At 38.6% G+C, this 19,539-nt stretch overlaps 1 protein-coding gene across 6 annotated transcripts in view; it reads left to right on the top strand.

The window, feature by feature from the left end:
* Positions 1-19,508, top strand: part of LOC117323833 (serine/threonine-protein kinase D3-like) — a 65,076-nt gene extending 45,568 nt beyond the window's left edge. For 2 of the 6 annotated variants that reach the window (XM_033879309.1, XM_033879313.1), the window contains 14 exons: positions 106-226; positions 6,261-6,338; positions 6,778-7,039; positions 7,435-7,475; positions 8,423-8,510; positions 8,850-8,956; positions 9,233-9,289; positions 9,580-9,684; positions 9,957-10,055; positions 10,718-10,802; positions 11,311-11,386; positions 12,207-12,313; positions 13,791-13,879; positions 17,405-19,508. In XM_033879309.1, the coding sequence (XP_033735200.1) occupies positions 106-226; positions 6,261-6,338; positions 6,778-7,039; positions 7,435-7,475; positions 8,423-8,510; positions 8,850-8,956; positions 9,233-9,289; positions 9,580-9,684; positions 9,957-10,055; positions 10,718-10,802; positions 11,311-11,386; positions 12,207-12,313; positions 13,791-13,879; positions 17,405-17,614 (1,525 nt within the window). In that variant the 3' untranslated portion in view covers positions 17,615-19,508. Of the gene's footprint in view, positions 1-105; positions 227-6,260; positions 6,339-6,777; positions 7,040-7,434; positions 7,476-8,422; positions 8,511-8,849; positions 8,957-9,232; positions 9,290-9,579; positions 9,685-9,956; positions 10,056-10,717; positions 10,803-11,310; positions 11,387-12,206; positions 12,314-13,790; positions 13,880-15,298; positions 15,385-17,404 lie in introns of those variants that run through there. The other 4 variants (XM_033879310.1, XM_033879315.1, XM_033879312.1 and 1 more) reach the window with 3 other exon arrangements.
* Positions 19,509-19,539: the final 31 nt, after the last annotated feature.

A 19,539-nucleotide genomic window follows, 5' to 3' on the forward strand; every position in this document is an offset into this window, starting at 1 on the left:
GTACAGATATGAATTAGAAGACATTTTGTCTTTGATTGACAATAAAAACCATGTCTGCTGCCTTTATCAAGAGTTATTGAAATGGCATGTTTTTGTTTGTTTCAGCCCAACTGGTAGTAACATTCCACTACAGAGAATTGTGCAATCAATTAAACACACAAAGAGGACTGGGTCCAAAATAATCAAGGAAGGATGGATGGTTCACTATTCAGACCGCAACGCACAGGTATTACAGACACCATAATCACTCACTTTACTACACAGACACCAAAGTCACACTTCATGACACAGAAACCAAAGTCACACTTAACTACCCTAATACCATAGTCACTTTTTAGATCACCTGAGACTAAGTTGACCTTTTGCGATCACCTTTTGTCCGGTGTCCGGCGTCGTCCGTCATAAACAATTTACATTTTCAACTTCTTCTCAATTACCAACAGGCCCAGAGACCTGATATTTGGTCTGTAGCCTGCTGGGATGGAGGGCTATCAAGTTTGTTCAAATGGATGACTTTGACCTTCATTCAAGGTCACAGGGGTCAAATATACTGTACTATAATCTTTAGCCACTTCTTGATAACTAAAAGGCCATGAGACTCAATATTAGGTCTGTAGCATGCTGGGATGAAGGGTTACCAAGTTTGTTCAAATGGATGACCTTGACTTTCATTCAAGGTCACGGGTACCTTAAAGCATATTCACAACATTTTCTCCATTTTCAATGGTGTCTGATTTTGAAGATGTTTCCCTTTCTTTTTAGGTCACCTGAGACAAAGTCTCAAGTGACCTTTTCTAATCGCCTTTTGTCCGTCATCGTTTGTCCATAAACAATTTACATTTTCGACTTCTTCTCCAAATCTGCTTAATCAAATTCAATGAAATTTTGCAGAAAGCTTCTATGGCTGAAAGTCAACCAAAATTGTGAATTATATGGTCCCCACCCCCCAGGGGCCTGAGGGGTGGGGCCAAAAAGGATCAAATTGACTAAAACTTCAAAAAATTTCTTCTCTACTCTCAGATATGGTTGGATCAAACACTCTTCATAGATGGAAGGGTCTTATGGTGCTTTGTCAAAATTGTGAATTTCATGACCCTGGGGTCTCACGTTTGCCCCTGGGGAGGGGGTAAACTTTACTGTAGTTTATATAGGGAAATCACATTTTTGACTATTATTTGTTGGATTTGTATTGGAACTCATTCTAACTTGGTTAACATTATCAGCATAGGATAACAGTTTGATGGTTTACACATGTTGGCCCTGACTGACCCCCAGGGGCTGATGGACGGGGTTAAACATTGTCAAATTGACTGAAATTTCAAAAATCTTCTTCTCAATACCCATATAAGATAGAATCAAATACTTTTCATAGATGGAAGGGTCTTATGGTGCTTTACTTAAATTGTGAATTTCATGACCCTAGGGTCTCACGTTTGCCCCTGGGGAGAGGGTATGGCCTCTTGTCATGTTTTATCATTATTTGATCATCGATCGCATAAGTGATTACAATGATTGATTATGAATTTTAAAGTAATTTCCAACACTTCCGACTCTGTAGTTATACTTCACTATACTCATAAGTCATAATCAAACTTCTCTACACACACCAGTCACACTTCACACACCAGACACACTTCAATACACACACAAGTCACACTTCAAAACACACACACCAGACACACTTCAATACACACCCTAGTCACACTTCACTACACACACACCAGTCACACATCACTACACACACTTTATTTGGGGAATTCCTTGAGTAAGTTGATGTTGAGAATGGTTTCTTTCATTTCAATTAAAATAAACACTAAAATGATCCTCATACACTTAAATGGTTTTCAGAAATTGCATAGACTATAACCAGTAGTGTAGAGTGCATGGCATTACGGCTATTACCTAGACATGCCCAGGAGCATCATAGTGTAGTACTTGTCAGTGGTTAGAAGTATGAATGGCCGCTGACCACTGATGACTGGACAGAATACCTGCAGGCCAATACTCACAACCTATCATTGCATTGTGCTTAGGCTTAATCGTTGTAATACTGACATTAGTTTAAGACGGACCTCAATGTTGAGTACTGCTCGGCAACCCCACCCCAACTACATACTGAAAGGTGTGGATTGTCTAGGTCCCTACCCCCTAAATCAAGGTGTGGACTGGCCAGGTCCCTACCCCTTACATCAAGGTGTGGGCTGTCTAGGTCCCTACCCCCTACATCAAGGTGTGGACTGTCCAAGTCCCTACCCCCTACATCAAGGTGTGGGCTGGCTAGGTCCCTACCTCCTACATCAAGGTGTGGACTGTCTAGGTCCCTACCCCTTACATCAAGGTGTGGGCTGTCTAGGTCCCTACCCCCTACATCAAGGTGTGGATTGTCTAGGTCCCTACCCCCTACATCAAGGTGTGGACTGTCTAGGTCCCTGACCCCCTACATAAAGGTGTGAGCTGGCTAGGTCCCTACCCCCTACATCAAGGTGTGGATTGTCTAGGTCCCTACCCCTACATCAAGGTGTCGACTGTCCAAGTCCCTACCCCCTACATCAAGGTGTGGACTGGCCAGGTCCCTACCCCTTACATCAAGGTGTGGGCTGTCTAGGTCCCTACCCCCTACATCAAGGTGTGGATTGTCTAGGTCCCTACCCCCTACATCAAGGTGTGGACTGTCTAGGTCCCTGACCCCCTACATAAAGGTGTGAGCTGGCTAGGTCCCTACCCCCTACATCAAGGTGTGGATTGTCTAGGTCCCTACCCCTACATCAAGGTGTGGACTGTCCAAGTCCCTACCCCCTACATCAAGGTGTGGGCTGGCCAGGTCCCTACCCCCTACATCAAGGTGTGGACTGTCTAGGTCCCTACCTCCTACATCAAGGTGTGGACTGTCTAGGTCCCTACCCCCTACATCAAGGTGTGGGCTGTCTAGGTCCCTACCTCCTACATCAAGGTGTGGGCTGTCAAGGTCCCTACCCCCTACGTCAAGGTGTGGACTGTCTAGGTCCCTACCCCTTACATCAAGGTGTGGACTGTCTAGGTCCCTACCCCTTACATCAAGGTGTGGACTGTCTAGGTCCCTACCCCCTACATCAAGGTGTGGGCTGTCTAGGTCCCTACCCCCTACATCAAGGTGTGGACTGTCTAGGTCCCTACCCCCTACATCAAGGTGTGAGCTGGCTAGGTCCCTACCCCCTACATCAAGGTGTGGACTGGCCAGGTCCCTACCCCTTACATCAAGGTGTGGACTGTCTAGGTCCCTACCCCCTACATCAAGGTGTGGACTGGCTAGGTCCCTACCCCCTACATCAAGGTGTGGACTGTCTAGGTCCCTACCCCCTACGTCAAGGTGTGGACTGTCTAGGTCCCTGACCCCCTACATCAAGGTGTGGACTGTCTAGGTCCCTACCTCCTACATCAAGGTGTGGACTGTCTAGGTCCCTACCCCCTACATCAAGGTGTGGACTGTCTAGGTCCCTACCCCCTACATCAAGGTGTGGACTGTCTAGGTCCCTACCCCTACATCAAGGTGTGGACTGTCTAGGTCCCTACCCCCTACATCAAGGTGTGGACTGGCCAGGTCCCTACCCCCTACATCAAGGTGTGGGACTGTCTAGGTCCCTACCCCCTACATCAAGGTGTGGACATCTAGGTCCCTACCCCCTACATCAAGGTGTGGACTGTCTAGGTCCCTACCCCCTACATAAAGGTGTGGAGCTGGCTAGGTCCCTACCCCCTACATCAAGGTGTGGATTGTCTAGGTCCCTACCCCTACATCAAGGTGTGGACTGTCCAGGTCCCTACCCCCTACATCAAGGTGTGGGACTGGCCTAGGTCCCTACCCCCTACATCAAGGTGTGGACTGTCTAGGTCCCTACCTCCTACATCAAGGTGTGGACTGTCTAGGTCCCTACCCCCTACATCAAGGTGTGGACTGTCTAGGTCCCTACCTCCTACATCAAGGTGTGGACTGTCTAGGTCCCTACCCCCTACATCAAGGTGTGGGCTGTCTAGGTCCCTACCTCCTACATCAAGGTGTGGACTGTCTAGGTCCCTACCCCCTTACATCAAGGTGTGGACTGTCTAGGTCCCTACCCCTTACATCAAGGTGTGGACTGTCTAGGTCCCTACCCCCTACATCAAGGTGTGGGCTGTCTAGGTCCCTACCCCCTACATCAAGGTGTGGACTGTCTAGGTCCCTACCCCCTACATCAAGGTGTGAGCTGGCTAGGTCCCTACCCCCTACATCAAGGTGTGGACTGGCTAGGTCCCTACCCCCTACATCAAGGTGTGGACTGTCTAGGTCCCTACCCCCTACATCAAGGTGTGGACTGGCTAGGTCCCTACCCCTACATCAAGGTGTGGACTGTCTAGGTCCCTACCCCCTACGTCAAGGTGTGGACTGTCTAGGTCCCTACCCCCTACATCAAGGTGTGGACTGTCTAGGTCCCTACTCCCTACATCAAGGTGTGAGCTGTCTAGGTCCCTACCCCCTACATCAAGGTGTGAGCTGTCTAGGTCCCTACCCCCTACATCAAGGTGTGGACTGTCTAGGTCCCTAACCTCTACATCAAGGTGTGGACTGTCTAGGTACCTACCCCCTACATCAAGGTGTGGACTGTCTAGGTCCCTACCCCTACATCAAGGTGTGGACTGTCTAGGTCCCTACCCCCTACATCAAGGTGTGGACTGTCTAGGTCCCTACCCCTACATCAAGGTGTGGACTGTCTAGGTCCCTACCCCTACATCAAGGTGTGGGACTGTCTAGGTCCCTACCCCCTACATCAAGGTGTGGACTGTCTAGGTCCCTACCCCCTACATCAAGGTGTGGGCTGTCTAGGTCCCTACCCCCTACATCAAGGTGTGGGACTGTCTAGGTCCCTACCCCCTACATCAAGGTGTGGACATCTAGGTCCCTACCCCCTACATCAAGGTGTGGACTGTCCAGGTCCCTACCCCCTACATCAAAGTGTGGACTGTCTAGGTCCCTACCCCCTACATCAAAGTGTGGGCTGTCTAGGTCCCTACCCCCTACATCAAGGTGTGGACTGTCTAGGTCCCTACCCCCTACGTCAAGGTGTGGGCTGTCTAGGTCCCTACCCCCTACATCAAGGTGTGGGCAGTCTAGGTCCCTAAACCCTACATCAAGGTGTGGACTGTCTAGGTCCCTACCCCTTACATCAAGGTGTGAGCTGTCTAGGTCCCTACCCCCTACATCAAGGTGTGGGCAGTCTAGGTCCCTAAACCCTACATCAAGGTGTGGACTGTCTAGGTCCCTACCTCCTACATCAAGGTGTGGACTGGCTAGGTCCCTACCCCCTACATCAAGGTGTGAGCTGGCTAGGTCCCTACCCCCTACATCAAGGTGTGGACTGGCTAGGTCCCTACCCCCTACATCAAGGTGTGAGCTGTCTTCCAACATAGGTGTGAGCTGGCCAGGTCCCTATACTCCTTACAAAGGTGTGAGCTGGTTATCAAGTTACTAACTAACTAAAGGAAGACGGAGCAGGTTACTGATCTTTCAATAAAGCAAATGTTCAGCACGTATAAAGATTTAATAAAAATAGTGAACTAATGTACAGATGATATCTTTTCTGATAGCATAAATTTCATCATCCAAGAAGTCCTTGAAGTAGGACATTGTAAAACTAGATATTCCTTTTGTTTAGATTATATATATTATTTAGAACTTTTTATAGAGTAGGTCAATGTGTTGACCCCTGCTCATATTGAGCAAAGCATCATCGGTTACAGGTATGATAATTTTACTCTATAGATATTACAGGTAAGATATAGATACACTATAGAGATTGCAGGCTAATTACAGGTAAGATATAGTTACTCTATAGAGATTACAGGTAAGATATAGTTACTCTATTGTGATTACAGTTAAGATATAGTTATCTATAGAGATTACAGGTAGATTACAGGTAAGATAAAGTTACTCTTTAGAGATTACAAGAAAGAATGTGATATTTTCTTTGTGTGTCATAAAAAACAATTGATTGAAACTGCAGGAATAAGGATTTCACTGTACACTGACTGAACCATATGACTACATGTATTTACTCTCAAATTAATATTTCTAATCCTGTTAGCTTTTCCAGACATCCTCCACCTGTTTACATTGAAATGGAAATTTGATCTTTTGTTGTTTCATTACATTTCATGTTAAAATCATTGTTTTCTTGATATATATGTGGGATGAAAATAAAAAACTTTATCTCAAATAACAATCCTGTATATTACAATCTCCTTTACAGAGAAAGAGGCATTACTGGAAGTTGGACTCCAAGTCTATAACTCTGTACCAGTCAGAAAATACCAGTAAATACTACAAGGTATGTATTCTACAGGAAGAAGCTTATTTACTTCTATATATTATATGTAAGTAGTACATTTTAAGCGCACCATCTTATGATGGTAGGCTGTCAAATCACCCGACAGTCATGGTCTCTGTCATCTGTCCATAAACAATCATTGTTGACACTGTTTCTTTAGAGATATTTCTTGACCTTCACATGTAGGTTCACCTTGCTTCCTTGTTGTGCTCATTTGATTTTGAGTTTGATCTGGAAAATGAAATTGCCCCTACATGCGGCCATCTTGGAGTTGACAGTTGAAAACCTCCCAGAGAAATGTACATAACAGTATTTGTGAAAATATTGTGTGAAATGACAGAGGATGAAAATTTGGTAAAAACATCACATTATGTAGTAAACCTACCTGTTAGCATTTTCCATGTTACTGCATGTTAAGTCTGTTTTTGTTTGGTTTTAGGAAATACAACTGGCAGACATATTGTGTATAGAGCAAGCCAAAGTGAAGCAGCATGTAGATATGACCAAGGCTCCTAATGTGTTTGAGATCCGACTCCAGTCTGCAACTTATTTTGTCGGGGAGGATCCGACCTTCAACGGTCGTGAGGGAAACATTGTGGTGTCGTCAGAAAGTGGAAGTGGACTAGAGCAGGCGCGGTATTGGGAACATGCTATTCGTCAGGCCCTCATGCCGGTCACTCCCACAACCAGTGTAGTAGGAGGTTAGTCTGACTTGTCTGTGTCTCACTAGAACATACATATTTAATAGTACTGAAATATTCAACAAAAATGATGTAATATTACAACAAAATATTAAATGTAAATCTAATATCCTGAAGTTCTGATTATATAATTTCCTATGATGAAATCATGAGAATGTGTAGAGTCATAGATTGAGCTGTGCATGGAGTTATGAATCGAAATGTGTTGAATTATGTAATGAGTTGTGTGTTTAGATGCCTGTTTAGTTGCGTATTGAGTAATGTGATGAGTTATTAGCTGTGTGTTGAGTCATGTATTGAGTTATTTGTTGTAGGGTTTTTATGTATTGTTTTTTATCTGTGTGTTGTGTTGCGTATTGAGTTGTGCATTCATTGTTTGACCTATAATATTTCAGAAAAACCAGGTCAGCAGGGCTCTGGGACAGATGAACAACAGGTAAGCATGCTGACAACAGACAAGTAGATATACTGACTGTTTTTTTTTTCAGGTTATATATTTACACCAGAGGTAAGGCCTGATAAAGACGTCAGTCCTAGTTAATGTAGTACGTCCTGTTGAATAAGTTACCTGTATGCATTGTGAGATCCATCTCAACGGCTATAATACTACTTCTGTAATCAAGTTTCCATTTTCTGCTTCCAACAATGTCTGCACTCTATTTGCAACAGAGATGGATTAATCTCCAACACTTACAACTGATAGATTCTTTTATTTCTTAAATAGTTTTGTCGAAATTGCATTAAAACTATGTAAACTAGGATTATTTACATATTTTTTTTCTATTTGATTATTTTCCCTTGTGAGCTATTACAAATGGATATGATCACTTTAGCTATGACATCACTTTTCACCAAATGTTACATTGAGGTATGTACCTGCTGACTGACTGGATGATATTAAAAGACTTTTAAGTGTATGAAATTTCCCCTTATTTTGTATAAGGAAATGATAGGATGTCACTATTGACAACTGGAATATCTACCCTGGACATCATCCTTCATGGCAACATTTGATATCTTCATATCATAGCCTTGTATTCAATTGCCCAGCGTTAATACAAATTAAATTATACTAAGAGAATCCTAGAAAGGGTCTGGTGTATGTGTTTGCTGAATATGATAAACGAAATACAATTTAATGTTATTATGATTTGGCTCCGGAGTCTGACCATCTTGGACCCTTGATTTCCTATATTATCTTTGATGTTGTTATTAGTCAATGATACTGAAATATCCTATAAAGCAATACAGGCCCCTTATAGGCTTCTTGTACAGATTGTTGGAGACTTTAGATGTATATTTTGTTCAGTATTTTGTTGGAGATTTTAGATGTATATTTTGTTCAGTATTTCGTTGGAGATTTTAGATGTATATTCTGTGCAGTATTTTGTTGTGCAGGACATTAGCCAACTCTACCAGATCTACCCGGATGATGTTCTCGGCTCAGGACAGTTTGGTATTGTCTATGGAGGTATGTCATGTCAAAACGCTTCTTCACAACCAAACATGGTACCCAGCCAAAATACCTAAACTGTTTTAAATGTCTTTTTTTTCAAAATAACAGTAAAGACTCCTGATAATCTGTATGTTGTTAACATTTACTATTAATCAATATCTAATTTTGATTATATATTATGTTATTAAGTATTTATTAAGTGATATGATTGAAGTAAATTGTTCTGGAGTTTGTATCTGTTTGGCTCAGGTTTAATTATCTGATCAAATTACATTGTATTTTATAATATATATTAAGTACGTGTTAATTTTTATTCAGAACATGTATTCCAACCAATATGATTTGTTTATGCAGGGAAACACAGAAAAACCAACCGGGAAGTGGCCATCAAAGTGATAGATAAATTACGATTCCCTACAAAACAGGAGGCTCAACTTAAAAACGAAGTGTCAATTTTACAGGTAAGAAGAATATCATATAAAACTATCTTAAAATACAAGTTGATTTTAAAAAAAAAGATATTAATTTTGTGGAGCTGTTATCAAACAAGGATATAAGTTACAGAATATACAGAATATTTTTTTAAATCAAGAATTTTTACAATGGTGGTGAAAACAATGGCACACTTTGTACCCTGCCCAGAATGACATCTAGATAGCTGAGTATCTTCGGCATTTCCTACGGGCCCATTAATTTGTTTGATTCTGGTTTTACATATGTCTGTTTACATTCTTCAGAACCTACACCATCCAGGGGTAGTCAACTTGGAGAAGATGTTTGAAACTCCAGAACGGGTAAGGTTTCACAAATATCTTCTATTTTCCTGTACTGTATATTAGTAAAAGTTTTCACAGATTTTAAAGGGAGGTAGCCTAATACAGTAGCTTAGTGCCTACAAGGCTGTGTTCTTATACATGTATTTAATGGTAAGATTTTTGGAATTGCTAACAGAAAATGTTCACTCACAAAATTAACATATAAATTAACTTATGATCAGGAAGTAAACATTCATCACAACAATCTCCACTTTAAATGTTCTTGTAAGTAATCAAACATGATGTATACCTGTTTTCTTGTATTTCAGATATTTGTTGTGATGGAAAAGCAGAAGGGTGATATGTTAGAAATGATTCTGTCTAGTCCTAAAGGTCGACTCAGTGAAAGGGTTACCAAGTACCTTATATCTCAGGTAGGTACACCTAGAATTATCTTAATTAGGATACTTATTCATTTTCTCAGTCACTTTTCCATATCCAGTTTTTGAAACCTTGAAAGTTTGTTCCTATGTGATATAACTTCCATCTGGCCATCAACAGTGATTAATATGAATTGTTATTATAGCTTGTTTCTAAATCATATGACTTCTGTCTGGTCAACAACATTGATTACTATGACCTGTTATAGCTTGTTTCACAATTGTTATTAATACATTGCATGTACATATTTTATCTCCAATTTCAGATTTTGGTTGCCCTTAAACACCTACACTCCAAACATATAGTACATTGTGATCTGAAACCTGAGAATGTTCTGTTGTCATCAGAGACTGCCTTCCCTCAGGTAAGTTATTGTTGTCATCAGATACTGCCTTCTCTCAGGTAAGTTACTGTTGTCATCAGAGGCTGCCTTCCCTCAGGTAAGTTATTGTTGTCATCAGAGACTGCCTTCCCTCAGGTAAGTTATTGTTGTCATCAGAGACTGCCTTCTCTCAGGTAAGTTATTGTTGTCATCAGATACTGCCTTCTCTCAGGTAAGTTACTGTTGTCATCAGAGACTGCCTTCCCTCAGGTAAGTTATTGTTGTCATCAGATACTGCCTTCCCTCAGGTAAGTTACTGTTGTCATCATAAAAGGGATTACATGACTAAAAGGCAATGTCATCAGATCAAATATGAAAATCATTGTCAAGTGGAAAATATAGATAATAACTTCACAGTTATTGTAAATTCTGAGTCACAAATATTGTTCACAAGGTCAGATATAATATTAGTGTTATTATATTTAACAACGCATAATATGATTCTGAAATAGTTACCTTAAGTTTAAAGTTGGCTATCCCCTTATAATAACATTTTGACAAGACAGATTGCAATATCATATTATTCATTTCACACAGATTCCTAACAACATACCTTCTGAATAAGTAGCTACAATTTTGTATTTACATATTTTAAAAGAATTAGGATATTTCATGAATTCATTTGGATTTGGATTGATTTTCAGGTGAAATTATGTGATTTTGGTTTTGCACGTATCATTGGTGAAAAGTCTTTCCGAAGATCTGTAGTAGGCACCCCAGCCTACCTAGGTAAGTATACTGTGATTATATCAGATATTGGCTTACTTCGAGCGTCTACTATATAATAGTGACTATGGTATTACTATTGTAGAAGTGAACTCACTTTGGTAACATGTAATGAAATGTGTAGAGAGACAAGAAGTTACAATGTGTATCAGATAGTATTGTACAGTATTACAGGGTAGTGTCCCAGTATTAAACCATGGGCATATTGTTTTAGGATCCTCAGTTTTGACATCATAGCTCGTTAAGGATCTAAGCTTATAAGATCAAGTAATTATGACTGTAATCTTAGATTTTTCCTCTCTCTAACTTTCTGCCAAGTTAGATGTACAATGTATTATGCTAAATCCAGCCTGCTAAATCAATTTACTTTTGAAGATAAATAATGATTTTTAACTATTTCAGCTTCTTAAATCTATACTAAACACTTTAAATTGTTTTAATGATACACAATTAATGATAACTCACATCTACACTATTTGCACTATTTATCACAGTCTTCTCTTCTTAACAGCTCCAGAAGTGCTCAAGAGTAAAGGCTATAATCGCTCTCTAGACATGTGGTCAGTAGGAGTGGTCATCTACGTCAGGTAAGGCTATAATCGCTCTCTAGACATGTGGTCAGTGGGAGTGGTCATCTACGTCAGGTAAGGCTATAATCGCTCTCTAGACATGTGGTCAGTGGGAGTGGTCATCTACGTCAGGTAAGGCTATAATCGCTCTCTAGACATGTGGTCAGTAGGAGTGGTCATCTATGTCAGGTACTTTTTTTTTTGTATGGCTATAATCGCTCTCTGGACATGTGGTCAGGAGAGGTCATCAAGTAAGGCTTCCTTCGGTCATCTACGTCAAGTTAGGCTAAAATTTGTCATTTATGTAAAGCAAGGGCTAAATTGGTCATTTATGTTAAGTAAGGTTTCACTCGTTCATCTACATCAAGTAAGGCTTCTATCAGTCATTTACACCGGTAAGGCTACAATCGGGTCATCTACATCAGTAAGGCTACAATCGGTCATCTACATCAGTAAGGCTATAATTGGTCATTTACATCGGTAAGGCTTCAATCAGTTATCTACGTCAGTAAGGCTACAATCGGTCACTTACATCGGTAAGGCTGCAATCTTAAAATCTATTGCTTTATTTATTATTTTCCTAAAATAATGAAAGGAAAAGTGACATCATCTAACATAAAAGTACCAGTAATATTAGATATCAGAATATGTTCATGTTTGCTATGAGTACTCTGCATCAAGTGCATCAAGCCTTAAGTCAAAGGATAATCCTAAACTCCTCTGTAAAATGTTCTGCTTTCAGTTTGGACCAGGCGTAGTATTAACATATATAGTGTGAGGGGAGATTAAGGTGTTAAGATCAGAAGTCTTGTGTATAGTGTGGTTTGTTTTATTACAGTATTAGTGGAACATTCCCTTTCAATGAGGATGAGGAAGTGAGTGATCAGATACAGAATGCCTCGTTCATGTACCCTCCCAACCCCTGGAAGGACATCTCCCAGGAAGGTATGGCCACAACACTCACACATAACACACATATTGTACCAGAGCTTTAGCTCACCTGGTCCAACAGTGATTTGTGCCAAGGTGTAGCATCTGTTATTAAACTGTTCTTTAAAATACTATTACTCCATAATGTCTGTGTGCATGGACCAAGTTGATGAAACAGCTGTAAATCTTAAAAATCCTTCTCTTTCGATACATGTCGAGGGATTTTAGACCAAATTGAATTAGAACATTAATGAGTAGAGGGAGACTTTGGAACGAGGGCAATAGGGGATGATAGAGGGGCAGTGAAGGATATTTTCTAAAATTCCTATGATTAAATTAATGATAAATGTTGTCCCCATGGTTCTGGTCTATACAAAACAAATGGGAAACATTTGTATTCATTTGATTAGATATCCAAGGGAGTGATGCAGACCACTGGGTCCCTTCTTGTCTGTTTATTTCATAAGATATGATTTTATCATTATTTAGTTGCCAAGATATCAAATGCCAGTGTTTAATTTGTTCAGAAACAACTAGAGATCTTATTTTGATATGGAAAGTATCTGAATTTGGTTTCCTTTACCAAGTAAAATCTAAAGATCTAGTCTACTCCTACTTATATAAGCATGTTTTGAGGCAGTCTGGAGAATCAGTAGAGGGGAGATAACTCCTGCATGTCAACACATTGACATTCTATATAGCTAATACACTTGTGTTTTTTGTTATTCTTATACTGAAATAAATGTTGTGGATTCAGTATCTTTAAAAGAAAGCATGAATCTATGTGTAGCTTGCTTTTTGAATGATAGAGGACCTTTTATACATGTTATGGTGTCCAACAATTTATCAAAGCACTTTGATGCTTTTACAACAGAAAATCATTATCAGAATTCAAACATTATATAAAAGTGCCGATTTAGTTTTGCATACTGTACATGTCAACTTCACCTTTTATGTCAGACTCTCAAAACTGATAATCTTAATGTAGAAATTCAGTATAATTATACTGGTATTTTGCATGGAGGTTCATCAGGTTTGTATATTGTTACAGGAGTACAAACAATATGTATTTTTCAGTATTCTTTCGATAGGCAAGCTACACTGTTCTCCACGTGATAGAAGAAATCTTGTCCCTAGGTCGTGTCTTAGAAGGCATCTAAAATAGTTATAACAGAATCATTTGCTGATCTCTGTAAACATATTCAAGATAACGTCATATCTTTTTAAAAAGAAGAAAAAATCTTTCTAAGTTTATATAATTTTTATGTCAGTTGATATTTTGAAACATTCCTTAAAACATTGTGAGAAGTTGACAGATTATCTGTAGTTTTGTGTATTTTCTAGGTGTCTGACTCTTACAGCATGCACCTTAATTCCTAAATTTGTTACAGGGAAAGTCTCATTATGTAATTGAAGATATGTAGACTTCAATAGCAATCTTGTATCAATGACTTTAGGGTTAACTTTACTCTCGTGTTTGTTTTACTTTCAGCTAAAAGTTTTATCAAGCAAATATTTGTTACAAATTTGCAAAAGCGACCTCCAGTATACCAGATAATGACACATCCGTGGCTCGTACAGGTTAATTCCCATGTGACCTTGTGCTGTGTTCTACTATCTAGTTTTCACTTTATCAACTTCAGAAATACAAATCATTTATCATAAGTATCTGATGTTTCAGTATAGTATTATAATTGGCTATTTAAATAAACTGTGGTGTCTTAATTATTTCTCAATTTTTATTCAGTCTTTATAAATTTCTAATGTTAAAGGAGTTTTGTATACTGATAAATAACAGGATAAATGATTTGTATTTGGGATCAGCTGTTCAGCTTCCATCAGCTCATTGTTTCAACATCTCTGTAATTACCGTAAATTCTTACCAATCAGAGAACATTATGAATTCCAGAAGAATACTTTTGTTTTGTCATTATTTTTTAAAAGAATTCACAATATAAATGTTGAAATTGATTTGTTGATGCATTATGTAGCTTGTGGCTTTGAACAGCTGTATCTGTAGGTGAACACGTGATATTGTCGCCTCAACATGATATCACAGCTTACTACTCACGCTTCACTAATGTTTCTTTTGCAGCTGTGAATACTCACAGAATCCGTACGTAGTGAACACCTATCTATAGACTGTTACTTAATATCGTATACAAGACCAATACATAAAAATAGAAGCCAAAGATAATTAGTTTTTATTATTTGATGATTTGATAACTGCCACTGAAATACATACTTAGGTAACCTGTGTAGTAAACATTTCAATAGATGTAAAACAAAAGTTCCTGGAGTATGTGATATTTCTAGAAACTCTCAGACTTAAGCATGAGACATTTTTTAAAGTATTAAAGAAATATCACTCATGAAGGCTAGCCTTTTTTTTTCAGATTATTTTCCCTTTTGAAAATGTTCTTTTTAAAATATTTCATTTATTTGCAAAAGTTATTTTGGTAAATAAATTGATATAATTCCAAAATATCACAAGGGGCAGACAACCTAATACAGAAACAGTTCTCAGTTCAGTCAGTCCAGTAATAGTGTGATCAGATAATAACTAACTGGTGTGTAGAGTGTTGTATAATCCTGACTAATATTCTGATATTTATCAACAAAATGCGGTAGTACTACACCAGCTTAATTGACTGTGGACGCAACATTTGTCTCCCTTGAGTCACAAAATAAATAAAAGAGAATTGATATAATTTTCTATGAAAATGGATATAGCTATTCCCTAAACAAAAAGATGAAAACAGTGATAGGATTCTAGGTCCACCGAGAGAATTTTGATGTTCGATGTTAACAGACATCCTTTGAGATGGGATTCTTGGTCCACAAAGAGAGAAGTATGATATTCGGCGGTAACCAATGTCCTAGTATCAGGTGGAATAGAGGCGTCTAATTGTATGGATACTACCGGCTGTTGTGGTAAAGTTGGAGGACATTGTTGTGTGACTGACTTGACCTTTAATACTCTTCCTCCTTGTGTTACAGCTATAGACCTCATCACAAACCTCCTCCAGGTCAAAATGCGCAAACGATTCAGTGTGGAAAAATCTCTCGTTCATCTCTGGCTGCAGGTGATCACACTTTCTTATTACAACAACAGTTTTATCACATGATCAAACTCATTTCTTTTAAACACTGTTTTTAAAATCAAATTTTCTGAGTAAAGCATGCACCATTATCTGTGTGTCTGTTAGTCAGTAATAGGACCAACAAAACCCATTTTACATTAAAAAACAATTAAGCAGCCGATGTTTCAAAGAATGTTAAAAAAATGACCTGAAGTTTCTGAATGTTCACTGCCATGTCAGTAATAAGTTTATGCCCTGATCTAGATAACTAGCTACAGACCTCACTCAAGCTTCCTACCATGCACATTCTTTTTGGTTGAATTTGAAGACATTATTTTGTTGCAGGTTTTTTATATGTTCTGTGCATAGTTCCAAGAGATTGACCCAGCACTATTTCTAGATGTGGATTCTAATTTTTTTTCTATCATTAAATATTCTGCTGAAATTTCACTTAACCTGCCTGTAGTTTTCTTTTATCAATGTGATTTTTGTCCTTAACTGAGTGATTTGTTCATTAAACCTTCCATTAGAATATTTCTGTGGATTTCTACAAAACTGTTATAATATTGGCTTTCAGGAATACGTTTTTTTGAAATAATGAAATAGGATATAGATTCACAGCACTAACAATGTAGCGTGTACAAAGAGTAGTGTATCAGTAAAACCTCCTTATACTGACAGTAGTTTGTAAGCTATAGTAAAACCTCCTTATACTGACAGTAGTTGTGTAAGCTACAGTAAAACCTCCTTATACCGACAGCAATTGTGTAAGCTACGGTAAAACCTCCTTATACCGACGGTAGTTGTGTAAGCTACGGTAAAACCTCCTTATACCGACAGTAGTCATGTCAGCTACAGTGAAATCCTCCTTATACCGACAGTAGTTGTGTAAGTTACAGTAAAACCTCCTTATACAGATAGTATTTGTGTAAACTACAATAAAACTTTTTATTCCGACAGTAGTTGTGTAAGCTATCGTAAAACCTCCTTATACCGACGGTAGTTGTGTAAGCTACAGTAAAACCTCCTTATACCGACAGTAGTTGTCTGTATTCTAATCAGTGTTTACTTTTGTATATTAATAATAAACATAATAAAAAATTATGTATACAAAAGAGGGACATATGTAATAAATAAATAAATATATAAATGTACATGTATATATATAGGTTTAACTTGTATATACCTTTTGTATATTGTGATTTTGCTGTATATTAATGTCACTTTATATCAAGAAATTACTATCAAAAAAAGAGGAGCATTATATCAAGCTTTTAGTGTGTATTGGGCTTTATATTGAGGTTTTACTGTATACAAATGAGGGACATTTTATCAAGGTTTTAGTTTGTATGGGGATTTATATTGAGGCTTTAGTGTATACAAATGAGGGACATTTTATCAAGGTTTTAGTTTGTATGGGGATTTATATTGAGGTTTTACTGTATACAAATGAGGGGCATTTTATCAAGGTTTTAGTTTGTATGGGGATTTATATTGAGGCTTTAGTGTATACAAATGAGGGACATTTTATCAAGGTTTTAGTTTGTATGGGGATTTATATTGAGGCTTTAGTGTATACAAATGAGGGACATTTTATCAAGGTTTTAGTGTGTATTGGGCTTTATATTGAGGTTTTACTATAAACAAATGAGGGACATTTTATCAAGGTTTTAGTTTGTATGGGGCTTTATATTGAGGTTTTACTGTTTACAAATGAGGGGCTTTATTACGTTATATCAAGGCCTTACTATACGGAATTATATTACTGTTTTACTGCATATGCCGATTAAGTAAGGGGCCTTACCATATCAATGTTTTATTATATAGATTTAATGTCAAGTTTCGTTAAATATTTTGATAAGTTGATAAAATGTGATATTTTTTACTAATAAAGTTAAAGAATTGATGAGATACTCTATGATTATGATAATTAACTGATGTAAAGATATATCTCTTGATAATCTCTGTCATCATACCATGATTAGTTGATATATTTGTGTGTAAATAACATTCCCCATTATAGGATTACCAGACTTGGTGTGACCTACGGAAGCTAGAGGAAATGGTAGGCCAGCGTTACCTAACACATGAGTCCGATGATGACCGTTGGGAACAATACCGAAAGGAGCGCTCCCTCAAAGTTTGGAAGGACATTGGGATGAAAGGTGTGAATGAGACATATAATCTGAGTAAATCTCGCAGTGAACGTGTCAGTACTGGTGGTGCTTCTTGATGTGGTGCTCTTCATCTTGATATTGTAATACTGTTCCCTCCAGTCACCCACAGGGCCACGCCCACTCGGTTACTCGCCTGACCACGCCCATATGACCAAGCCTACGACAAACACAGCATTTACTCCATCCAGCCACCTTGTCCTGTTTTCTACAGCTATTTGTAATGCAACTATTTTTCTCAGTATGGATTTTTTTCTCTATTTGCATGCTTATTGAAATACCCCCCGAAGATGATGGATTTTAAAGGTGCTGTACCCACCCTATACAAGATAAATGTCAATTTGAGCTTCCTTTTTTGTATGCAGACGTTCTCCAGAAAGGATTTACTTCTGAATCAGTTTGTAAATTTTATTGCTAAAAAACGATAGCAGTACTAAGTTTTAGGGAAACGTTTACCATGATGTTACAGGAATCAAAAGTAATTTTTAGACGACAACCTTATGAAACAGGTCTTTTTACATAAGTAGGCAGCAAGCAGTGTTTATATACTTCCACAATTATGTAATGAGCTCCGTTTACAGAAGCTACAAGACAGGTCATGTTTAGAATTTGGTAAAGAACTTGTAATGAGCATTGTTTTCAGAAGCTACTTGACAGGTCATGTTTAGAATTTGGTAGAGAACCTTTTTGAAGAATTCAATAGTTACAAGCTCTATTGACAGAAGTTATAAGAGCTCATTATGCAGAAGCTTGTAGGAAGCTCTGCTGAAGTTGGCAGCAAGCTGTACTTACTGAGCTAGCAGTAGGGACAGCTGAATGGCTATGGCAATGACAATTTCATTAAAAGAAATTGAGATAAATTAATCAATTATTATTGAAATTTTAGGGATGAAATTATATTTTATTTCATTGTTATTTGCATGAAAAATTATCTTTTAGCATGCCTTTCAAATAAGAATACCTCAACTATTTTGTCTCAGACTTCTTAATGAATATTGTGTGGATGGAAGATGTATTTTTTAATTTAGCATGTCTTTCCTATATATTAAGAAAATATTGTTATATTTCTCTTGTTGCCTACCTTACAAAGTTATATTTTTAAGTGATTACCAATTTGAAAGTAAATGTTTTATTGTATTGATTTAATCAGACAAGCAAATTTTACAGACAATTGTTTAGACACCATCCTGGTTGTGGAGGATGGTACCATGGCCTGGCACATCAATGTCACATAATTCAGCAGTCCAGAAAGTAGCTAATTAAAACCCCCTGTCTAATCTCTACAGCTGAAGTTGATGTACCCCCTTATCTTAACATTTATTACATTATTAACAGACTGGTATTGTCCTCAATCTTAAACCTGCCTGTGTGTCGGGGTAGATGTGTCTGGCTGTGTTGATATAAAGTTATTTGTTACACAGTAAGACCACACAACCTGGTTTCCCTTCAGTGGTTTTATTATAGTTCTGTTATGACAAACTTTTAACTTCATCTGTGATAGCTTCAGTCTTTTTTTTATTAATTTTCTAATTGGATGGAAAGATCTTTAATAGAACACATTTTTATAGCTGGGGAGAAGTGTTAGCCTACAATAAAGCTGTCAATCTCCATATTAGACATCTTCTCCAGCATTATCAAGGACTTTTCAGATTAGACAGCCTGGCAGGAGACTAAAGGCCTTTACTACATAGGCTAGGCGAGGTGTGAGGCAGCCTGGCAGGACAATAAAGGCCTTTACTACATAGGCTAGGCGAGGTGTGAGACAGCCTGGCAGGACACTAAAGGCCTTTACTACATAGGCTAGGCGAGGTGTGAGGCAGCCTGGCAGGACAATAAAGGCCTTTACTACATAGGCTAGGCGAGGTGTGAGGCAGCCTGGCAGGACACTAAAGGCCTTTACTACATAGGCTAGGCGAGGTGTGAGGCAGCCTGGCAGGACACTAAAGGCCTTTACTACATAGGCTAGGCGAGGTGTGAGGCAGCC

This window comes from Pecten maximus, chromosome 3 (assembly GCF_902652985.1).
Source record: "Pecten maximus chromosome 3, xPecMax1.1, whole genome shotgun sequence".
Classification (NCBI taxonomy): domain Eukaryota; kingdom Metazoa; phylum Mollusca; class Bivalvia; order Pectinida; family Pectinidae; genus Pecten; species Pecten maximus.